Source organism: Patagioenas fasciata, chromosome 5 (genome assembly GCF_037038585.1).
Source record: "Patagioenas fasciata isolate bPatFas1 chromosome 5, bPatFas1.hap1, whole genome shotgun sequence".
In the NCBI taxonomy this organism is placed as follows: Eukaryota; Metazoa; Chordata; class Aves; order Columbiformes; family Columbidae; genus Patagioenas; species Patagioenas fasciata.
In genome coordinates, this window is record NC_092524.1 from 35,189,134 (window position 1) to 35,214,034 (window position 24,901).

The 24,901-nt window shown below is 40.8% G+C and overlaps 2 protein-coding genes across 5 annotated transcripts in view; one reads left to right on the forward strand and one right to left on the reverse strand.

Moving 5' to 3' along the window:
* On the forward strand, positions 1-23,090 carry ARG2 (arginase 2). The gene is made up of 8 exons (XM_065838272.2): positions 1-212; positions 349-421; positions 13,926-14,103; positions 14,968-15,127; positions 19,933-20,027; positions 20,156-20,260; positions 21,723-21,859; positions 22,759-23,090. The coding sequence occupies exons 1-8, from the start codon at positions 102-104 to the stop codon at positions 22,962-22,964; spliced, it is 1,065 nt and encodes a 354-aa protein (XP_065694344.1). The 5' UTR covers positions 1-101; the 3' UTR covers positions 22,965-23,090.
* The window catches only part of VTI1B (vesicle transport through interaction with t-SNAREs 1B), a 16,125-nt gene continuing 9,993 nt past the window's right edge, over positions 18,770-24,901 (reverse strand). For 3 of the 4 annotated variants that reach the window (XM_071809313.1, XM_065838274.2, XM_065838276.2), the window contains exons 5-6: positions 24,337-24,398; positions 23,099-23,462 (exon numbers count right to left, since the gene is read on the reverse strand). In XM_071809313.1, the coding sequence (XP_071665414.1) occupies positions 23,366-23,462; positions 24,337-24,398 (159 nt within the window). In that variant the 3' untranslated portion in view covers positions 23,099-23,365. Of the gene's footprint in view, positions 19,200-23,098; positions 23,463-24,336; positions 24,399-24,901 lie in introns of those variants that run through there. The other variant, XR_010651387.2, reaches the window with a different exon arrangement.

Sequence of the window (24,901 nt, forward strand, 5' to 3'; positions counted from 1 at the left end):
GCGGGAGCCGGCTCCGTGCCGCGCCGCGCGGGAGCTCGTTAAAACGCGCGCGGCGGTGGCGGTTGGGACATCGTTCCGCATCGCCTGGCGGCTCCTGCACCATGTCCCTGCGCAGCGGCCTCACCCGGCTCCTCTCCAGGCAGGCGGGACTGCGGTTGCCCAAGCAGACGCACTCCGTGGCGCTGGTGGGAGCCCCGCTCTCCAGAGGACAGGTGGGCATCGCGGCAGCGGGAACGAGTCGCCCTTCGCGGGTGCCGCAGCCGCTCGGCTCCCCTCCTCTCGGCGGGGCTCGCGCACCTGGCCGCAGGCAGCGCTGCCTAACGCGTCCCCCTTCTCTTTGTCTCGCAGAAACGACGGGGAGTGGATCGCGGCCCCGCTACCGTGCGCGCCGCGGGGCTGGTGGAGCGGCTGGCCGGGCTCGGTGAGGCGCGGCGGCGGGGGCGGGTGGGGGGGGGGCGGAGGGGACCGGACTGCGGGGCTGCCTTCATCTTCCATCTTCCTCTCCTCTGGCCGGGCATCCCTTTCACAGTGCGTCTCGGCAAAGCGTGACTCAGCCGCTGCCGCGAACCCCGGGGGGGCGGGGTGGGGTGGGATGGGGTGCAAACGGTTCATTCCAGTGAATCACGAAATCCGAAATGCCCCCGAACGACCGGGGCAGGGCGATGCCCACCGCCTGGTGCGGTATCGGGAGAGGAGAGCTCATCGCAGACCAGCCGGCGGCGCCCGCAGCCGCTGCGGGGCCCTGGCGGGTCCCCGGAACAAAGGCTGGGGCTGCCGGCTCACCCCCCACGAACAGCCGGGTGCGCCCCTCTGCCTGCTGCGGTGGCGTTTTGAGTGCTTTACCGGCATATGGAGTGTATGCTGCTCGCATGTTGACTTAAAAAAAAAAATAGGGAGACGTGAGGCCATTTAAAACGTTATGTGCACTCAGTGTATGCGCTCAGTACTCTTGACCACGTTCCTCGATTTCTCACGTCACGTTTTCTTTTCCGTCTTCATTACCTACTGTGCTTGTTCCTAAAATACTTGTGTGCTTTCAAGTGATGAAATTCGGAACGCGGGAGAAATCCTCAGATTTGTGTATGAGGACTTGTCCAAAGCTCTGCTTTGAAAACACTTGCAAATAGCACTGTGTGAATGGAAAGTTTCTGTTTTTTTCACTGTTACCCCTACTGTTATTCGAGCAAATCCATGTGTTTCAGCTTCTCACATCTATTGCTTTTACAAGCTGAGACCTGCAGAAAACTATGTAACAGTTATTAGAAACAGGACATGAGGGATAGAAACTTGTAAAGCTGAACTCTGTCTTGGACAATCTTTAATCTAGAAGTGTTACTGAAAACTGTAGGATGGGGATGGATTGCAGGGGGGGACCACAGATAAACCAGATCTAAGAACATAGTTCTATGTGTGATTAGTATCAGTGGAGTTTAGATGCATGCAGAGGAAAGATAATTGCCTAATAACCCTCTAGCAAATTCATTCTGAGTAATAAGGCCTCTTTAGAACGGAAGCTATTGTTCTGTGCTGCCCTGTGGGCTTCTGCGTATGTTATGATTCACAAGCTGAAAAGTCCCGGTTTGCGATCAAATGAGTAGACATTATTTTCCAACTTGCTTTGTGCGAAGTTGAGACGTATGCCATCTTTGGCAATACTTAAATTTTAGTGAGCATGATCTATAACCTCTACGAACATAGAGGAGCATGTCTAAAAGAGGTCTTATGTACTGGACTAAAAGCAGTTCTGGATGTTGCTGAACTGAGAGTTTGTTTTAAACAATGAAGTTACCAGGTTTGAAAAGAGGTTATTCTTCTAGACAAAACTATAGACAGCAGTTTATATTTATGACAGAATCTTACACTGGAAGGCTGGGGGTTCTCTTTCAAGCAGTTCAGATCTAATACTTGCCATTTCTTAAGAATTTTTTTGGGGAAAAGAAATACACTAGAAAAAACTCAATTGCATGACACAAGCTCATTTCAATGGGAACAAGCCCTTTCTGGATTCCAGTAACAAAAAGATGTGGGGACAGAAATGAAGCAAGCTAAACTAAAAATACATGGATGGTGAAAAATACTTTCCCTGTTTAGTTGCTTGTGGGCTCTTTACTCATTAATAATGCACATGGAGATATTTTCTTGCTGGTCTCTTACAATTTTTAAAGGCTTCTTTCTTCATCCTACAGTTTCCTGTTGCTGACATATTCCTCCACGGAGGTAGGGTTTTTTTTCGGTCTGTTGATGTTTATTCTGTTTAAATCTCTGCAGTTCTCTTATGAACAGGTTCAGGTGGCAGATGGATTGTAATGGGTTCTGCTGTGAGAGCCCATCCTGAAACAATGCCCGCGACCAGCATGCACAGAGGAGTTCTTTATCGTGCAAAGACAATCTGCTTGAGCGTAGGGTGGTAGATTGAAGAGGACACTTCCATGTAACCTTTTGTATTGTGTGCATCTGTTTTTCATGGAAACTTCACAAATGATTGAGTTGGGAGGGGCGAGGTGCTTTTTATTTTTGTTCCCTGGGCTGGCAGGATAGCTTTGCCTGTAGTATTGTGGTAATAGTGCTGTTGCTTGGCCTCCTTTGGTACACTCAATTGGCAGTAAGATGTTAGCTGTTTTCTTTTTTGTCTTTCTAACACTATGAATTTTCTTCTTGTACATTGAATAAGACAATAGAGCTACTGTATTAGTTTCATTATTAATTTGGATATTCTATAAATTCAAAATTGTAGTAACATGATTTTGCTTGTCATTACAAGATTGTAAGCAGGGGTAAGGCCAGCTGTGGAATGATGCTTTCCAGTGGAAGAGGGGATTCTGAGCAGTCTAAGAAAGTATAGAGTGGGGAAAGAGGCAGTGTTCCTGTAATGAAAATGCTGTATTAACAGTAACTTTCAAGTGGAAGACATATCTGGTGACCAGATTGTTTTGTTTGCCTGAAATTGTAAAGTTTTATTTATTCAGTTTCCATTCGTATATTCAAATTCAATTCAGCCTGCATAAAATGAAGATGCTCTGAAGTCTCCTCTAAAATGTAGCATTTAGATAGTAAGACACATGCACCGCATTTGTTTGTTGTAGTTGTATGTGTAGATACTTTGTTCCTTTGAATATGAAGCAAGCAGATAGTTTTTCCTATGTTTGTATGCCTGAGTTAATTACTTCTGTTGATAGTGCTCAAGCCACAGCAGAGTGAGAACACTAGACCTTTCTTTCCTCCTTTTTGCACTGTTCTGAATTTTGCTTTCACTGGCTTGTATCTTTGGGAGAGAATTTTATTGTTCCTTTCACCCTATCCTAATTTCTGTCCTTCCATAGAAGCAGTGTCCTGAGCTGCTGCTCCTTTAGATATATATGTGTGTGTGTGTATATATATATATATTTTTTTTTTTAGGAGATCCTTCCCTTGAAAGAGACTGTGACTGTACCTACATAGTATGATAAATTCTTGGCTGCCTACAATGATGACTGCCTATGAACAGCTTAGTTATGCTTAGGCTGAAATATGAGGAGGGAGCTCCGAGGCAGGTGGTATCACTGGTCTGTACCAGGCTGCCAAAGATGAATCTGAACCACTAACTTGACTTTTATCCCCTTGTTAGGAGCACAGAGAGCACTGCTATGTAATAGCTGAAGGTATACTCGGGGGGCGGAAGTTAATGTAGCCAGAGTCCAACTCCCAAGCCAAGAAACAGTGGGTGTGAAAGTCTGTAGCAGGAATAATTTAAAATATAACTGAAAAAGCCTGAAGGGCTTTTAATACACCTTGGTGATGTTTGTCTTTTGGCTTTGCTTCTTCTCATAAAGGAAACTAAAATATTAACACCTTAAAGGACTCTTCATCTTGCCCAAGAAGTAAAAGTGCTGTATGAAATAGAGAACCATAGCTCCCTGACATGGGGGAGGAAAGGGTACAAAGCTTGCAAGGACTGTGGATTCTTCTGGCAGTAAAGAGAAATGGATGCAATATGTGGAGGCCCTTGGACTTGTGGTGGGAAGAAGCAGGGAAGATAGGTGACAGATGAACTTGATGTAAGCTATGAAAGATGCAAAGTATGAAGTTCGTTAAAGTGATAATTTTTTGACCTCTCCTGTTTGCTGCAGATTAAGCAGATAATCTGATCAAACTTAAATTCAGAGTGTTCCCTAGTCCTCTTACTTGAAGGAGAAAAGGACCATTTTCAGATTTCTGTAAGTAATAGAGAGCTGTTGTATTAATTACTAGAGCCCTTAAGGTGACTTAGAGCACCTCTGCTGTTGCTAACATGGGAACAACTTCAGTATAAAATTTCTTCCCAAGTGTTCACTGTTGGGCTTGGGCTTGGATTACCCTAGAAGTGATTAACAAAGTTTGGATCTGAGTTGCTGGTTTGACTAGGTAGTGGACTGCAGAGACATGGGATTTACAGACAGAAACAGAGCTAGACCTGTCAAAGAGAATGACCTTCATATTACTCTTCTGTTGTTTGAACAGAATAAAACTCTTCAGTAACAGGTTTCAGGAGGTTCAGGTAGTGACTCAGAAAGGAGTAACCTCCTCTAAAAGAGGAATGGAGCTGCTAATGCCCATATGGCTGGAGATATGCTACTGCTTTACCTAAAACCAATGGATTCTGACTGACATCTGCTGCCAAAACGAGCAATTCAACTTTGCTGTCTCACCAACATTGCTCATATGGCTAGTTTCAGTCTTAACAGTAAATCATGAAACAGCTTCTTCTACATGTATCTTCTCTTTTTCCACCTAAATCTTCTTGAGTGAAGAGTTTAAGAGGGAAGTGGAGCATCTCCCTTATGAGGAAAGGCTGAGGGAGCTGGGGCTCTTCAGTTTGGAGAAGAGGAGACTGAGGGGTGACCTTATTAATGTTTACAAATATATAAAGGGTGAGTGTCATGAGGATGGAGCCAGGCTCCTCTTGGTGACAACCAATGGATGGACAAGGGGTAGTGGGTTCAAATTGGAACACAATAGGTTCCACTTAAATTTGAGAAGAAACTTCTTCTCAGTAAGGGTATCAGAACACTGGAACAGGCTGCTCAGGGAGGCTGTGGAGTCTCCTACTCTGGAGACATTCAAAGCCCACCTGGACACATTCCTGTGTAACCTCATCTAAGTGTTCCTGCTCCAGCAGGGGGATTGGACTAGATGATCTTTTCAGGTCCCTTCCAATCCCTAACATTCTGTGATTCTGTGAAGATAAATGGTCTTTTAGTTATGCGCCAAGGTGTGCATGATGAAATACTGGTGCTGGGGTTCGGCAGATTTGGACTGGCAAGAGTTACAGCTGCAGTATTTGGAAGATAATTTTTGTCAGCCCACCCACTAAATATTTGTTTAAAGAGTTGCCTGTATCCCTGAAGACTTTGAAAAACCTCTACCATTCTGCTTGCCCTATATTTGAATTAGGATTCGATATACAGACTGTAGTTTGACAAAGATCCATTTATGTTAAAAAAAGACCTATCAGGAGTTCAGTATTCTTGGATTAGAATCTAGTTTAGCTTTGCACTATCTCTGTTTTCCTTCAAAGCTCAGTATTTCAATCTTTTAAAGACTTTCTAGTTTAGTAGAGCCAGTCATGTATCTCTAATCTGTAGAACTCCAATAAAGTCTAAATTTATTGCATAGATCACATGAAGATCTGTCTTTAGGCTCTTTCCTCACATTTTTCTGCTGTTGATAAAGTTGGAATGGGAGACAGACAAAACTTTGAATAACTGCTGGTGTTTTAAGCAGCATGTTTTTTAGATAAATCTCTGCTTTGTTGAGATGAGAAATGCTACTGTTCATGGATTCTTTCTGATCACATCTGCTGACACTATTGTCAAAGCTAACTGTATTAATTTTCTAGGAACATTCTAAGGAAAAAAAAATTGGTTGGCATATAGTATAAAGATGTTAGACTAACAGCTGAGTCTACTACCGTACAAAGCAGAAATGGCAATGCCTTAATTTCCACTCCCCACACCCCAGCAGACCCTACCCCTCTTTTTTTCCCTGGAACAGAATAGGTAAATGGCAGTCCTCTTGTTTTTCCTTACTTTTCCTTAGGCACAAGCATGCACAAACTCTTCTTTTTAATATTATAATATCAGTAAAACATGCTTATGTAGTACTGCACGTTATTTCTGGAACTATTTATTTTTATTCGAATGACCTCTTTTTATTTATGCAGAGATAAATAGGGTCTCTTGGACCTCTAGCTTTGTTTACCTCTCAAATGTTGTTCAGCCGTGGTTAGTTAGTTTCAAAGACCAATGGTTTGGCAAAAATCAAAGCACAGTCAGATGGACTCGTGCTAACTGGCATTTGCAATGAGTCTTTGAAATGCTGCCAGTTGTCAGAATGCATCATGGGCAGGTGCTGCTCCACTCCCTGTGGGAAGGCAGCCAGGAGCGGGCTCTGATAACCCAGCAGGCAGAAGGAGCCCTGCAGAGGTTTTGGAGGAGAGCTGTTTCGGGGAGGCCTCTGCTGAGGCTGTTCCTAGGCTGTTTCTTCACAACAGGCCTCATTGGCTAGCTTGCCTTGAGCAGGGGACGCTAAGCTCCTAGCAGTGGGGGAGTGTGCTCAGACAGCAGTTCTGGTGTTTATCCTTTGAATGTTGTACCCTTTGATGTTTGCATGATTAATTACAACTAGCCTTAGAAGTTACTAGAAAAGTGCCAGCAGTGAAAGTACATGGAGTCTTAGCATTCCTTATAGCAGGTCAGTTCTGATTCCCTTCCCTTCCCCACGCTGATGGAGGACACCATCTGCTTGATTTTGCTTCTGAATGAAAAGCTTTGTGTCAGTCGCTGATTTGTTGATTTTTTTTTTTTTTTTTCTGCCTTCCCATTTGGATGATACATATTTGAGGTTGCATATGATCTGTGAAGCTGACTTTACAAAAAATCTGGTGTGAACTTCACTTGGTACTTTAATTGCAATTGCTCCTCATATTTGTTTAGTTTAAATATACCTAAAAAAATAAGCCGTGGTTATGTAGATCAGGAAACCTGGACTGATTATTTCTTCCTGATCTTTCAATAAAGGGAGATTTGATTCAAAGACCAAAGAACAGAGCTCTTGGGTGTTTTGTATTTCTTTGGTTTTACAGCGATGCTCTTCATCCTTAGTATTTTTATATTGTCCGATTCGTTTTAATACATGACTTACCCAAACTTCTTCACCCCTAAAATCATCTCTGGATCGGAGTAAGTTCAAATCACTTGCTATTTTATTTTTTTAGTATGAATGGTGTTGAAGGAGAGGAGTTACTGGAGAGGGGCACAAAGGGAGATGACAGAGGGAAACTTTAGGCAATGAGCTGGGGTTTGATCTGATTTATGGTGTACAAAATCTGTTATTACTTTCTCGTTTGAAACTTGAATACTGTCTATCATTGTGAATTCGCAAGTTCAAGATAGCTATGGCAGGTATGTGCTTATGTAAATACGGTACAGAGGATTATTTTTGGATGGAAAGTGGAAATTTCTGCTGTAAAACCACCTGTTGAAAAGCCAGGAATGAGGCACTGAAGTCAAATACGAAACCAAAATCCAACCAACCAAAAAAAAAAAAATCTTTCATTTGAATATGAAGAAATGAGCTGTTCTGATACTATTTTCTTGCAGCTGGTAAGAGGGAGGGAGAGAACTTCAGTAATCTCTGTATTCTGATCTCCTTTCCTCTCATGTGTTACCTCTCTGGGTTAACCAATATAATAACTGCTTCTGTAATGATCCAAAGCACAAAGTGGTTGTTGTTGAGGAGAGAGCCATTTTGGCATTATGACTTCCTACGGCTGTAAGTGCCCACTTGTGTTCTTGCTATTGAGAACTGTTTCTAGGCTAAGCTTGTTTGAAGGGAATTAGAACTTGTGCAGGGCTTGGTGGGTTGGCAGACTGCGCCTTTGTCTCCTCTCTGATGCAAGCCACAGTGCAAACGTTTCCCAACACCTGATGCTGACGTTTTTGGAGACCTCTTCAGGTCACGTGCACTGGATTTCATAAGTGAGGAAATTTGTGAACAGTTATCAAGGGAAATAAGGAGGCTACTTGATATGGGGTTGGCAAAAGAAGTATTTCTTAGCTCATTTTATGCAAGGGATAACTTGAGACTAGTGACTTGGGATAGCAGTTGTAATTGGGTTTGCTGGTTGCTGTTGTATGAACTGAAGCCTTTTCAACAGGTATAGAAGCTTTGTCCTAAACCAGACCTTTCAAAATTCCAAAAGATAGGATGGATGGAAATTACTGAGACATGAACTTGCCTTCTAGGAAGTGAAATTTTAGAGCTGATGGAAACCTATTGAGCCATCAAATGTCTGTATCTAATAGATTTCTTCCATATTCAGTTTAAAGAGAATTAGGCACTGTATATGAACTTCCAAACAAGAAGGTTATGATTAAACTAGGCTGCTGAAGTCTGTCTCTTGTAGTGGGAACCTTGCTAGCCTGATTTCATATTCATGTAAAACAAAAGTATGCACTTTGTATAGTTCTTATACACACACCCTGGATAATTCTGGAGGGTTAAAACTGTCTTAAATAGGCTTCAGAATGTGCTGGTCATAATGAATTGAGTCATTTGTTTGCTGTTGTGCAACATTTTGATAGTGTCTCTGAGGAAGGATTACAAGGTCCCTACCATAAGCCAGTGAGTTCATACTGAAAATAGGGATGGTAACAGCTTATAGTCCTTCCTTTTGTTCACAGGGTGGAAAATATTAAGTTTGTCTATAAACATTGTTCATAATAGTCATTGCTTCCTGAAAAGCCTGTCTAGTGATTCACTAAATGGGCTGTAATCTGAGAAGACAGTTTGCCAGAGTGATGCTTTCATTTGAGCAGTTTTATTAGATCTTACTTCATACGATGTGTTATGTAACTGTGGGATTTCCAGATGCCTTTGAAAGTAGTTCAGCAGGGTATAGAAAACGGGAAGAGTAAAATAAATTATTTTGCCCATTAATTTAGGACTTTTTTTTTAACCTCTATTGTTTCTTCCTCAGGTTCCACATGCTTTTGTTGCAGTCCCTGTTTGCTGCCTGGCAGAGCTGTTACAGTAGTTACAGTAGCAGTGTCAGCAGACAGCCTGGGTTTGAAAAGCTGAATCTCCTACTATTGGTTTGTCGCTTCTGGCTCTGGTGCAGCATTCTAGCGGAGGAAGAGGAGGAGAGGGAGCTGCTCCCTGCTGCTGCCCACATGGGCTCCAGTTAGATGCCCCCAGACTTAAGAGCCACCTGCTTTTATAAGAGAAAATGTTCTCTAAATCTGTACAGGAAAATGATTTACTATAGTAACTGCTGCCTGCTCTGGATACTGAATAAATGGACTTTATTTTGCTTAAGATGAAGGAAGGAAACATTACCATTTTCATATAGCTTGCTCAAGGCCATCCTTACTAGGAGCATCATTGCATTGAGTCCAAGTGCTACATTAGTAGCTTATTTGAAAAGGCATGCAGGAAACTTTTTTCTTAAATATGTTCTTAATTTGTATTTCTACTTTTTTTTTTTCTTTCCCCAAAGTGTAAGTTAGGCTCCTAATTATGAAAAATGTTGATTTATTTTATCAGACATAAGTAAAGTTCTGGTTCTGGCTGTGCAGGCTGAAGAAATGGCTGCATCTTGTTCCCAGACTGCCAGTTGAATGCCTGTGTGACCCTTCCCTAACGTGTTCTGGTCAAAATAAGTTGACCTAGGAAAGACCTACTGTACAAACTATTTCAAGCTAATTTGGTTTTTTTTTGGCTGAAATGTGTCCCCAAACAACTCTGTTAATGGAACTGTGTCAGAGGGGGGCACTGAACCACTGAGGATTGCACTCCTAAACTGTAGAATTGCAACCTAATCGTTCATACTAACAGGAGGACTGCTGTGCATATATCCATCTTCTCTGTGTAACTATAGTGTGTGTTCATATTCAGACTGACACCTTTATCTCCCTCATAGCTTTTTCAAGTTCCTGTAACAGAAATAGATCAATCAAGCCTTTTTTTGTTTTGTTTTCCTCACTTGAAAAAGTGATCTGCTCTTGAGCCAAAGTCCTGATGGAGCTGACTTGTATGGACTTGGTTGTTATAAATTTTCTGCACCATTGATAATTGATTAATGAATCAGACAGTATATTTTTCATTTGAATGTAATTTGTCAGAGCTTGAAAGTGAAATTAAAGACTTCTTTGATCATATTTAATTTCATATTATTGATTTACTAGCAAAATGTCTGTGGTGTTTAGTCAGTAAGTACTGTATGGTGCGGTTTAATTTGAAAATAACTTCAGTCCTGGCTAGACCTGCCCTGCTCCACTGATAAATGGTGTGGGTGCTGTGCTTTCTAATTAACGTAAGGAAGCTGGCTTTCCTATCTGCTCACATATTTTTCTAGTTTTCAGAACTTGGACCTACTGTATTTTAAAAGGCCTATACATAGTCTTCATGTTCACTTTGTATGCTGATTTAATAAGCTGGTTTTTTTAGGTATTAGTGTCTTAAAGAGTGCCTCAAGTACCAAAGAAAGTGCATATTGTTTGGTGTGGTGGATTATATAAATCTTTCACTAATGGCCATATAATGCAAAGATCCACCAGATAACACTGCACTGCAGCATGTCTGTCCATTAAGCAATTTCTATGTTGTATAAAATAATGTAGTTGGGAAAGATTTAGTTTTTTAATTTATTGAAATCAAAACTATGTGCAAACAAGCAGATGAAATGGAAAACAATTGAGGTCTTCAGGTATTAGACTCTAACAAGAAGACAAGAAAATATAGCAATTATTTAATTTGAAATGAATTTTCTTTGCTATTCAGTAAGAACTAAGAGAAATGAACATGTTGATTTAATCTCTTTAATATCTGGTCAATCCTAATAAATATATGCACACATGTGCGTACATATACTTCACTTCAGGATACATGGTTTATCTATGTATTGCAAATTTGTGTGTGTATACTATCTCTTTCTTAAGCTTTCCTTTTGCCCTAAGGTCATTTAATCAGAGCTTTCAAAACTCTGGGCACAACTGGAAAAAAAATAGTAGGAAAAGAAGATATTCTTAATGTTTGAGGATTGGATTAGTGCATACTTCTGAGGTTGGCTGTATCTTAATCAGTCATTGAGTAGTTGGCTGAAAACATTCATATCACCCTGGGAAACTGGAGTTATCCTCTGCGAGCACATAAAAACAGGCAAAGTAAGAGGGAAACACAAAGCTGAGAAGTGGAGCTGCTACAAGGTTTATGAACTCTATGCAAACAATAAACTTTTGAAGATGGTAATAAAAAACAAAGGCATCCTTTGTCTTTAACAGACATTAGACCTTTCTATAAAAGTAACTAGAGAGAGTCATCTTAATGCAGGAGATACAAGAATGCCATCTGTCCAAAAGGTGGACAAGGCCCCATAATTCTGGATGTCAAAAGTGCGTGTCTGTCCATCTGTCTCTATCATACTCACACTGTAAGCTGTATGAACCTGATGTGATTATAAGAAATGAAGGCTTTTTTATTCAGAAGCTGAACCAGCTCTTTTTGCCTTACAATTGGGGACTGGAAAGGACAGCGGGTAAAGAAGAAAGAAATTCTTGAGCACAAGTGATACTTCTCTAAACACACTTTCTGGAATCAGCCATGTCTGGCCTGACTTAAGCTTAACCTGGACAGTCTTCACCAATTCCTTCAAGTGCTGTGAAAGATGGCATGGTTGGTTCTTTACATTACACTAATCTAAAGATGGAGCTTCATTATATAATTTCCTTTTATTCTTTTTCATACTTTAAAGGGTAAAAATACTGTGATGCACTTGTTTGTCCTGTAAGAGAGAACAAAACATAAGTGGCAGTCATTTCTTCCATTGCATTGTGTAATATGCCATCCTGCAATGTATAAGTCACTGAACACAGCTCCCAACTGCAGATTTACTTCCCACAGATGTCAGAGGTATTAGATCAAAGATATTATTAACTTGCACAGAGTCTCCAAAAGCTCTTGATGCTTATTGAATGATGGAATGTTTTTAAGTCTTACTTCCAAAACTTGTCTCCCGAGCACACTGATGTAGTTTCATCAAACCTTGAAATACTGCAGTGTCTAGCAGTATGAGAAGTAGCCTTGCAGGAAGACACCAATATTTAAAAAAGAGATGTTAATTGAGCATGTCTCAGAACATGCAGCTCTTTTCTGATTCTGCACAGCAGCAGAATGAAAGAGGGTTAAAAAAAATGTTGTGACCACTGAGAGATCAGATAGCACTTTAAATCTGAACAAAACAAATTCCAGAGCCATCCTTCTGCTGGCTAATTAGGTATTGCCTAAGGGAGGAAAAAACTGCTGTTGTGTGCCTGAGTGGTATTTCATGGCTATGCTTACTGTTTTAAGTCTCTGCAGATCATGTGCTTTCTCACATTTGTTTAAACCTTTGTCAAGTAGCTGTGATTAGCTGACATGTCCTCTCCTAGCAAATACCCTGACATACGTCCATCAGTGTCCCTGCTCCAAACAGTATGCTAGCCTATTTTCCAGCCACCTCATTCTTAAAGTGACTCAACCATTTTCCTTCATCCTTCTCACCAGTCAAAACTCCCTTTGAAATGATAATAAAGTCATGTTTTTCTCAAAGCTACTTTTATGTTATTTCCACCAAGCAAATTCATAGAGCCTATTCCCTAGACGTTAGACTAATGGCTTAATGGAAATTAAGCAGAAAACTCAGAGCCCCAAGTGGGCTGTTTTTTCATGTTGGTTTGCTTGCCATAATTTTCCCAACTGTGCTGTTAGGCATAGGATGACTGAAGGAAAATGTCAAGCTTTAGCCTGGATGCTTTGAATTGCAAACAGACTAATGATTCTGAGGAGCACATGGGACAGGCATGACTGGTGTTCAGGGTGGTCTTGACTTATTAAGCCAGTCTTGGTGTAGCTGTAAATGCCTTGGGGCCTTCACAGTCCTCATCACTGCCTGCAGCAACAGGCCTATCTGAAACCAAGAGGTTCTGGCCTGTGAAACACTGTTTAAAAATGTTGGTATCTAAATAACTCTTAAGAAAGCACATGGTATTGGACAGCAGAACTTCAAAGGATAAGCTCTATAATGCATATGAAAGAGAATTAAACTCTAAATGCAGCAAATTAATAAATATTGCTCCCAGTTGGGTGGAGGAAGGGAGATGACACTCCAAAACATTCCCTGTTTCCTAATCTGTGAAGTGACTTTCAGGGTAAGCAGCCAGAAATATATTTTTGGAAAGGCTGAGTCTTAGACCCAGAATGTTGTCAGGCTTCAACAGCTAATTAAGTTGTAACTGGCAATGATAGGATGGATCTCAAAGAGGACTGGGATCAAAGCTGCAGGATTAAAATGCCATCTAGTACATACTGTGGTGAGAAAATGGACAAGTTCTCTTACTAAGTACTACTGTGTCTTTCATGGAGTTGCCTGGAAGTACTGTAAGAAAAATTCCATTATTGGTAACTTGGCACTTTTGTGCCTGTGTTCTTGCGGGGTTTGAAAATGGAAAATAACTGTTAGGACTCAGGTGTAGTTAGTGAAATGTGTAGTCCTTGGCATCTTTGAGCAAATGAGTTTATTTAAGGCTGTATACAATCTGTCTAATTGAGAAAATAGCAATAAAATCTGTACCCTTTCATGTTAAAATTGCCAAGAAAGAATTAAAACTAACAAACTTTTTCTAGGTGACTTTCTCTGATTGTCATATCTAATCGCTAAACAAGTGACAATACCGTCTTCAGCTTTCTAATCTGTAAAGTTGTGGCATGGTTGTTTGCAAGGGCATGCAAATAGTCAAATGAATCCATCCCCTTCCCATTGTTCTTTCTGTTCATACTTGCCGAACTGATTTTCTGAGGGGCCCACATTTTGAACATTTCTCTGGGCACTTACTTAAATAACTTGCTTTCTCCTTTTGCTGCTGTGTTTCCAGGATGCCAAGTGCATGACTTTGGAGATTTGAATTTCACTCAAGTTCCCAATGACGAGCTGTACAACAACCTGATTTTATATCCCCGGTCAGTGGGTTCAGCCAGCCAGGTGTTGGCTGACGCTGTAAGCAGAGCAGTAGTGGCTGGACACAGTTGTGTGACTATCGGAGGCGATCACAGGTGAGCTGAACTAGAAGCAATCAGTGGTGCATGCTGCTGGTTGACACCTGGAGTATAAGAACTTAATTAAAAATAAGGAGGAGGTGAGAACTTGGGGTTGTTTCCTGGCAATGCCATAGGGTAGCAGCATTTTTATTGTATTGCTAGGACTTCTAGGGTGGAACATAGAAGACAGATACAAAAATCTGACCTTCTAAGACAGCACTACTTAGTTCCAAACTGTTCTGCAATCTGCAGACATACAAATGAGGTTTTCCTGTTCAGGAAAGTTTGTGTGGTCAGGTCCCTTTAGGAACTGTTGTGGTTTCTTGCTAAATGTTTAGTGATGCGTCTCTTTTGCCCCTCAGCTCTCAGGATGTCAGCTCTTAGGATGGTTTTTAATGCCTGCACACAGACCATTTTGTAATAGATCTTATAACATGTGAATCTCTTTTTCTCTAACTTTTGGTCTGAGAATCAGTTGAAGAAGGTACAGCATGTAAGGATGAATTGTAGGGAAGGTGTCACGACTGGAATAAAAAATGGGTGAATAGCAGAATTGATGAGTGAGCACACAAGACTTTCTAAGAGATCATTTTGAGCTGGAACAGGTGAAGAGTGGAGTGTGGGAAGGGTGACAGTGGAGAGAGAAAAGAACTCTTTCTCATCTGTCAGTACTGGTGTAGTCCTGTACAGTTACTTGGAGTCTCCTGGAATGACAGTGGCATGCGGTGCAGTTTCTGTGGGATGCATTCTTTATTGTCACAGATGTCTGCTGTGTTGAAACATGACAAAGCAGCTGACTGAAGTTGTGAAGACTTCCCATTGTCTTTGTAGTTGTTCTGAAGCAGAAATGGTGACTAAAGACTGTCACTGTTCTTGCAGCTTGGCGCTTGGATCTATCAGTGGCCATGCACAGCAGTGCCCACACCTGGGTGTAATCTGGGTGGATGCGCATGCTGATATCAACACCCCTCTTACATCTCCATCTGGAAACCTCCATGGACAACCTGTCTCATTTCTCTTGAGAGAGCTTCAAGATAAAGTAAGTATCTTGCTTGTGTAGTTAACCTGCACTGAAATTCTCAGAGCATTTTACTTTTCCTGGTGTGAGGTGCTTTCTTATCTGCTGCAAATGCAGACCTTTTTTATCTGAGTACAAGCAAAAATACATATTATGTGTGTATACAGGCACATATATATATACACACACACATAAACACAAATGCACACACATAAACAAATATATATACACACACGTAGAAACAAGAGAGAAAGCTTTTCTTTGTGTTAGCATTGTTGTGGGTTGCACAGAAAACAGAGTTCACACAAGCTCTGCACAGCAGCTGGCTGTGATGTCCTTCCTGTGTAATGAGCAGAGCTGGTGCAGAGATTCTGCAATGGCAGCAGCTCTACCCAGGCGGGGCAAGAGGGAACCTCCCCCAGCCGAGCCTGTGGGAGCTGTGCTGAGCTCCCCTCCAGCACTGCTGCTTCTGCTTAGTTTGTGTTTTCTGTTTTGACAACCTTGGGGCCTGACAGGGGCTGTTCCTGTGTGATCTTTCCTAACTGGCTGCTCTGCTGTTGGCGCTACTGGCAAATATTACAAATCAGAACAGCTGTACCTGCTTACAGGCTGCTTTTAAAGAGAGTCTTTGTCTTGGAAAGAGGCCAAATTATCAAAAAGAGCTGTTTACTGCAGCACATGGAATGTGCACAGACAGTTTTTGCCACTGTCAAGATGCTAAACAGTAGGTTGACCTAAGGCCTACATATCCTTTTTGGCTTAGCTGCTGACTGTATATCCCTCTACAGATTCCTGTAGCATCTACTGGAGGCACCACAGTGGCAGCCTGTGCATTGTAGTAGCTGGGGCCTTTGCAGGAGGACCTTAGATAGGACAATCTGCTTCTGCTGAAGCTTAGCCTGGAGAGTGGGAGCAGGATCAGCAAGTGCAGGCTGCAGAAAACCTGACTCTCGATTTTTATTCTGGTGCTTTGCACTGGTAGTCATTTCTATTTTTTTTTTTTTTCTCCAATAAACGTTGGGGGTGCTGTGTTGATGGGCATAGGCCTCTTCCAAGTAAGACCGAGTATGTTTAACATTTTTATGGCTACTGACAATACCATTGTGTTAGTACCTGTTTGGCATAGCAAGATTGGTGTAATGTGCTAAAGCTCTTCTGCTTTTCCCCTGTAAGTTCTTTCTTTTGAATTAATTCCATCCACAAGTCAACAGCATCACTTGGTACTTTTACATACTTCCCTCTTTCTTGTAATTCTTGGATGGTCTATATAAACACGCTACAATTCCCAAAGTAATGCAAAATTAATGGAGCTTCTTGAAATACCCCCAGGACATGAGAAGGTTGATATAAAAGCTTACTGTAGTTCTAGTTTCTTGCCTGTAAGTTAAAGGGAGTGATTTTTTTTTTTTTTTTGGCAGCTGCACCAACTTCTGCAGGAGAGATAGGAAAAGCAGAAGAAATTCTTCTGCATTTTGGAGCTCACCTAAGGGGAACAGTTCATGTCTTCATGAGAGCAGAACAAAGCCAAGCTCTTTGATAGCTAAAGAAACAAATAAAAAAAAAAAAGGCAGAATAAGATCTGCTGCTTTCCTTTTTTGTCAGTAGGACAAAAGTATTCAATCGGTTCTCTGTATATATTGTTGATTTCTGGTCTGCTGGGCTCCAGGTCTTGAGCAGCACAGAAAAGCAGGTGTTTGTTGGTTTTTGTTTGTTTGTTTGTTTGTTTTTTCTGGCACTACTAAAATAATACCATGAGCTTTCTGGGGTCAAGGGGGGAGCAGGCCTCTTCCAGTAGAAGTAGAGAGTAAGATGAGGCTACCCTTGGAGGTGAGTTAGCCAAATGTGCCAGTTATGAGATCTCATCACAAGCCCACCTAAAATTCAAGCTGTCAGGAAGCCTATGCTGAAACAGCTGACACAAGCCCCTCAACCTGTATTTGCAGCTACACAAACAGGCGAGTACTCATTTAGAGGGTTTTCTTACCATATTGTATTCGTCTTTAGAGGGAGGAAAAACAACATCTGTCCTGCTGGTACAGGAAGGCACTTCTACAACAGTGTACATTTTTGAACTGCTGTTTAGTGGTAGTAGAATGTACCATTGACAATAGCTTGTCTGGCTAAATGTCTGACTGGAGGAAACCTTTATGTGTCAATACGTGCCTGTGGCTCACTCTCGCTCTCATCCAGTAGCACAGTTGTGTTGATAATGGGACAAAAAAAATTTACTGTCCTTCTTTCCTGGACTACTTTGCAAAGATTCTTTTTGAATCCTAGAACTGTCAGCCACAAGCAAGAAGGCTACTCTAGTCCTACACTCTACTAAGCTTAACTTCTTTCTCAAAGTGACACTAACCAGTTGTACTTTGCTCCCCAAGGTGTTTTCCATCTTGTCAAAGGGCACACAGCATAGCAGTGTGAGAGAACAAAGAGACTCTGCAGTGAGCCCTGTGTCTGCGTCCTTGCTTTCACTCATGCTGTGAAGGGGTTTTTGAGCAACACGTCCCTACCATGACACATCAGCACGTATGCCTCTCTGTGTCAACTCCCATAATTCCACCAAACTGTCTCTCTGGGTGTCACGATTTGGTCATCAACCTAATGGTCTCAGGAAGGCTAGTTAGCACTTGGGTCCCTGTCTAGATTGTTCTTTAGAACCACAGAGAAATAACAGCTCCTCTGGGGATGTAAAAAGGGAGCAAAATAGCCTGTGTGATTACATTTTTTTTTTCATGATAAGCAGTACCAGCTCTAACTGGTACTGCTCTTCCAGCAGCTCCAGGCTCCTCATTCTTCATTCCCTATCAAGAGAACATGAGACAGAGGTAGTGGTGTAACATACATCTCACTTTGTGGCACAATCTGTTTAGACCATTCTTGACACTGTGTCAACAGCTCAGTTTACCTGCTGTAACCTTCTGTGGGATTGCACGAGAGCTGAGTCCAGAGTACCGTCTCTTTGCTTGGGCAGTTTTTTGGGACGCACCAAGTCCTAGCCCCATTCACTGTATGACCCTACAAACAGCTGTCCTGGCACAACGTAATGGGGGAAACTGATCTGGCAGCAACTGCTTAAATTACCACAACTGCCAAGAACTCCCCAGGGCTGTTTCAAGTCCCTTAACTTGGGTGTTATTTCACCTGCTTTCAGAATCCCTTACATTTCCAGGGCTAATGAGCTTGGTCAATGCTCTGCTGAATTAAACACCCCCATGTAGCAGACAACATGAAGTATATAAAAGTGATACATCTGGCTATGAAATGAAATAAAGCATTCAGCCAGGTCACTGTAGCACACACCCTGGTGTGGCTGGCACCGTCCATTCCCAGGCCATCAGCTGCTCCTTGTTGGTCCAGTCAGCTTCACAGAAGCACTGCCTGGTACGCAAGGCAAGGCAGCACTTTAAGGCTTTTAAAAAAAAAAAAAAAATTGCTGTTTGAAGGGAAAATATTTATTAACATAATCCTTTGATTTGCATTTTTCAAATGCAACATTAGTGTTAGGGCTCCTGGAACCGTTCAAACTAAAGTAATAAACTGCTACTAGTAACTTACCATGGAAATCTCTGCACCTTCTTCTGATGCCTGTTTGGCTTTACTACCAGCAACTACTTTTCTATTGCGACAAGGTAAAAACAGAGCCTACCAAAGGAAGTGAAGGCATTCCATTTCCATTTTCTTTATTTAAAGAGGAAGAGGTATAATTAAAAATGGCAGTATAAATTACTAAATAATTGATACTAGACAGTATGACAATATTATCAAAACTATGCTCAGCTTATGGTATGGTGATGGGTTTTGCAGATACAGCTTCATTTCTGAGACCTGAGTTATTTTTCCTAGTGGTCTCCAGTTCATTTATCTCTTCTGAATTCATGACTGCAGAAAAAGATCATGGCCTCAGAGTAACAAATACTTTTATTACATGTGCTTATTTAATCCCAATGTAATTAAATGCAGCTATGGGTGTGTTAGCCTTTAAAAACAAATTCAAAAGTTGTAATTAGAATAGAATTAGTAAATGAAAAGTACAAGAGGGAAACAAAGCCTTCTTGCTGCTTGACAGCTGTGTTGGCTGTAGCCATTTTCAGAGCTGGGAGAGGAAGAAGAAAAAAACTGAGTTAATTTAAAGCACTCCTAAAATTAGTAGATATTACTAACTGAAGGATTTTTATAATTACTAAAGCTGAAAAATTATGACCTTGTCCTCTTTTGTTTGCTGTCTTAAATCTGCTCTCTTCAGTTCTACATTAAAAAACAGCGTGATGTAGCCCAATGTGGAGGCCCAACTTCTTGTCATGCGCTTTTTTTCTATTTTTTTTAAACTTCCCAGATTGAATTCTTCTATCTTTAACATTGTTTTTGCAACAAAGTCTGTATGACTTTTTGGTGATCCTTCTAAAAAGATACAGGTACCTTGGTTTTTATTCTTCCACTTGAATATAATGTACTGTGTAAGCTACATAGCACTACCATTAAATGCACTGTATAAGTGACCTCCATCTCAGTATCCAGTTTCTTAGCATTTCCACATTACATTCACTGATGCCAATTACCTATTGCTTGTGGATTTGGGGTTTTTGTTCCTCCTCTTCAAACTGGAAAATGTAGAAGAGTTAAAACCTTCATGCATTAACATTCTACTCGGGTAAAATGGTATGACAAAAGTAAGGACTAATTAAATCAGGAAGCCAGACTCTAAAGTGATGAAGTATCTCTGTTTAGACAGAGAAAGAGAGCTATAAATAAAATTTTGAGGGAAACATTAAATACGGTTTTGTTATATATGTCATTAAACTAACCTAATACCAAACCTTTGCTTGCAGGTACCACAACTTCCTGGCTTTTCCTGGCTAAAGCCCTGCCTTTCAGCATCTGATATTGTGTACATTGGTTTGAGGGATCTGGATCCTGCTGAATAGTAAGTTGATTTAGATAAAAGTCATTGAGCTTCTTTCCATATCTGGCTGTTCATAAAGGTTGCTACATTTAAGTTTAGGCCAGTAATGATTTTAATGATTTTTTTTTTTTTTTTTAATATTTTAACAGCTATATTTTGAAGAACTATGACATCCAGTATTTTTCCATGAGGGATATTGATCGCCTTGGAATTCAGAAAGTTATGGAAAGAACATTTGAACAACTGATGGGCAGGTAACAAACTATCTGATTTAAACTACTCTTTATCACCCACTTGTTGAATATCTACTTTCCTGGAAGTTATTTAAGTGAACATCACTCTCAATGTAAGGTGGCCTAACAGAACTGTGACAGTGTCCAGTAAATAGTAAAGTTTTAGCACTGACTTCAGTCCTCAAATTCCACATCTTGAACTGGAACCATTTCACAGTGTTTGGCAAAAAGCTATGTGATAGGTTACAGTCACTACAGTTGTGGCTCTGTATTATTTAATTAGTTCGGTTTCTTGAGGAATTCTACAGTTTGACAAGATGTTTTAACCAACTCAGAATCTAGGGTATACATTACACTTTAAAACATATATGTATAGCAACTTGAATTCAGCTGTTAGCACATGAGGAAGAAGCATTTGATGGCTTCCTCCTTAGACTGAGCATCTGCTGTCCTGATGACAAAGGCCACAGTCAGTTCAGCTGGTGAAGTTTGCTGTAACCACTCCCTGACTTCAATTCAGTACTGATGTCTCTGACCTTGTTCAAGTTTGGGAACCAGATTAGGGAGCAAATCATGCCAGTCCAGGGACACTGGGAGAGGATCAGAGCTAGAAAGGGTAACCTCTTCCCATGGGGCAGAACAAAGTCCTGTAAGCAGAACAAGGTCCATTGATCTGTGCTGCATGCTGTTGTATCTGCAAGGGTGCTCCCTCTTCCTCACTGCAGCTGTGCCATGTAAAGCAAGTGCTAATCCAGATGCTCCTCCCTACTGAACATCTGCAGTGAGCTGGAAGTACAGAGCCTACAACATAAATAGGTCATCTGAGTTGCAAGCAGAGGGCCATTTATTAAGCTGTCATCAGTTGTCAGACTTAATGCAGTACATGTAACTAACATTTCCAGTTTGAGATTATCCTTCACTTTTTCTTTAACTAGGCTTACACACAGTTTACAGGCATCCTTCAACTATTGACCTGAAAAATGCAGAATCTCTCATTCATCTTGATGAGCTGTCTATGAAAGCCCCAAGCTTGGTGCTTCCTCTGTCCTAGATGCCATGTAAATCAATATTTCAGCCTTTCACCCTGTCTTTCTGTACAAAAGAAGAAAAGGCAGGATTATATCACACTTTTCCCTACCTTTTTTCCAAATAAAGAGACAAATACCAGGTATGAACTAAGTAAGATAGAAATGAAGTACTTCTCTTCAGCCAAATCACACCTGAGCAGATGCTCAGCAAAACCAAAATGTCAAACTTTTGGTTTTCCCAGTCTGTACTAGAGAAGGTTCTGAGCTAAAAAGATGTTTCAGAGTCCAAAGATATTATTTCCAAATGATCTAAGACATGGTATAGGACTTAAGGGGGGACCTCTACAACATCATGGTGCATGATGCTACTTTGCTGATCAACCTGGACAGTAAAAAATACATGCAGAAAAAGGTTAAGGTTCTGAGATTGTTTTTCTTATTTTATTCTGTCTCAGGAGACAGCGACCAATTCACTTGAGTTTTGACATTGATGCTTTTGATCCCTCACTGGCTCCAGCAACTGGGACTCCTGTTATAGGTGGACTGACTTACAGAGAAGGCATGTACATCACAGAGGAGATACACAACACAGGTACGAGTTGACCAGCAGTACTGGACTAAGCAAGGACAGGACAAACTACATAGAGCTCAGACTGGTTATGTTTTTCCTGTGTGACTAGATAAGATAAATGTAGTCAAAGCTGAGGTGCCTACAAAGTCAGTAAAACCTTCAGTAAGGGAAAAAGAAGTCCTGTGGTTGGGCAATACCCCAGGTGTTGGAAGCAGCTTAAATGTCAACAACTTGAACTTAATACGTTTTGTATTTTATTTACTTTTGTTAACAAGTAATGCAAAAAAAACCCCACTTTGTCATCTTGTACAATATTGTTCCCTATTCTTAAACACATGAAGTGAGATGTAAAAATTGACATCTGGAATAAAAAAAAAGGATGCAAACAATTTTGAACAGTTTGAAGTGCCATTCTAGGACTCAAGGTTAACAAATCAAGCTTTCACTAAGAATACTACAGTCGACTCAATATGTGAGGACTTTTCTCCTTATGCCATGGAGTTTTTATTTAATATGTTTAAAGAATTAGTTATTTGCAGTAAAAGAGGGAGAAAAAACAGTCAACAGTATCATGAATAGGATGGCAAAAATCTCTTAATTTTTATACTGGGAGAAAACAAGATTAAAAAAATATTCCTCTTGTAAGTGTATATGGAACATCAAACTTATTTTTCCCCAAATGCTGAAGGCATGAATGAGGTAGTGACAATGTAAGAAAGAACCAAATTAAAAACACAAACTTGCACCTAAGAATGATGACCTCATCCCTCACCTGGGAGCTAATTTAACTTGTGCCATTGGTACAGCAGGTCACGAGTTCAAATATCAGAATTGCTGCAATGAATGAAAAGCTACAAAATAAACCCTATTAGAGATTTTATCCCTTTTCATAGTAACCAAACAGTAAACCATTTTCACAGGAATGCTTTCAGCTGTAGACATGGTTGAAGTCAATCCACTGCTTGGAGCTTCTCAAGAGGAAGTGAACGCAACTGCCAGTCTTGCAGTCGATGTGATAGCAACATGCTTTGGGCAGACACGGGAAGGAGCACACACCGCTTTTGATAACCTCCCAACACCCAGTTCTCCAGATGAATCTGACAGCGAAGAGCAAGTGAGGATTTAAGAACCCAAAGTGCGGGGTACACCGGACATTATAGAACTCTGCTGAGGCACTTGAGTGGATAGAATGTCAACACTTGGCAAATACTGTTAACTTCTCAATTTTTAAATAAACTAGCTTTTCCACTGATCGGTGGCTACTTTATTACATACCAAGATTTATTCATTTAGTTAAGTATATACAAATTGAGACAATAAAATATTTATTACCTTCTTGTTAATCTTACCAGTAATTCAAGTCTGTCTCTGCATTTTCCTTTTCCTCCCATTCTGTCTTTCTAGTGTCAGTACACTTTCAGCTGAACACGCTGTCTCATGAGACAGTTCAATCCTCAGTCAGTCAGACGGAACAGACAGCCCATCCAGTTCCTCAGCAGTGGAAAAGGTCTTCTTAGTCATGAAGATTCATTTGCTGCGAAAGAACTTGTAGTAGACCACACCTACTAGGATGGCGAGTTCCAGGATGATGATAATTGACAGCAACAACTTGTTAGTGGTTATTCTAGAGTTAAAAAATAAAAAACCCAAGACAGCTCTTAAGCAGCAAGGAAATTCTGCCTACATCTTCTACTTTAACAGTAGCAGTTCTGTTCTTCTTCCCCTGTCCCACATAAGCCAGATCATTCTGCTCTGAATGTGCCTAGTCATTCAATTAAGCAAAGAGGAAAACATCAGTTAAACTCCTGTGCTGCTTTTACTTGGAACCATGTAGTTGAAGTAAAACTATAAAATCTCAACAATGTCCTTTTACTATGGAAAATTATACAGTTATCAGAACTTCCTTTTAGCAATGGGTATAAAGGAAAGGGTGTTAGGCCTGAAGTACCCACTGGAAATATACTCCATGAACCGCTTTATAAGGATAATTAAACCATGTAGTTAAGAAACTCTAACTTAAGCAGTGAAGGCTTTAGTCATAAAAATAGTATATGCTCAGGCTCAGAGTTTCTCATGTGATAGTCCAGCTACTCTAGGGCATTACTGTGGGCTGAACGGATTTGTCTGTGTCATCAGACCTCTAACTCAATGCTGCAGTGACTTAGACACAGCTTTTTCAACCTGAATAGCAAGGAACTGCATCTAAAGTTGCCATTAGCAATTCACTGTAACTTGCTTGTGTCCTCACTACAATTTATCTTGGGGCACAGTTAAAGACCCTGTATTATCCTAAACAAGCAGCAAAAATTCAGTAGTGTTCAACTACCTGTACTCCATTAAGTAATTGCCAGAGAAGAGAAAACACAAGTTAGCATCTGCACATGGGTACACATTCTGTTTGCACATCCCCTAAAACCGCCCTACAGTTCCACCTGACACTCTGTATCTTTGCCTCAAACCAGCAGGCAACAATGCGCTAAGTCAGTCACACTACTCACCTCCTGGACATGGAACGTAGAATCTTGCGACTCTTGCTCAAGTTCTCACTTGTATTCACCAACTAAGAAGAAACAAAAGTCATTTGTCAGTTGAAGCAGTATACAGCAACTCTGCAAAAACACACCTGGAAATAGCTGGTGTTGAAATGTTGCAATTAATAATGGGACCAAGGCTAACCCTATGTTCTCAAAATTCAAAGACAACTTTGTTCTCTATACACAATACAAGCTGGAAGCATTGTCTCCTTTCTAAAGAGGAAGTAAGACTTTCAGGTATACTTTTGCTTAGATACAAATGAAGACAGGCTATTTAGGATCACTTTCTGCCCCTTCAGCATCAGATAGTTAGTATTAGCTCCTTTCATTAAATTTCATTATTCTAGTTGACACCAGAAGAAAATGATACTGAGGTGTTCTCCTCAGTGCATATCTGGAACTGTTTGAAATGCTCTTCAATTTCTAGCAAAGAACAAACTGTGTTGCACTGACAAGTTTAAGTGACCCAGTAGAAAGAAGCTCTGAACTGTTAATACATAATCCATTTCAGCTTTGTAATGCTCAGAAA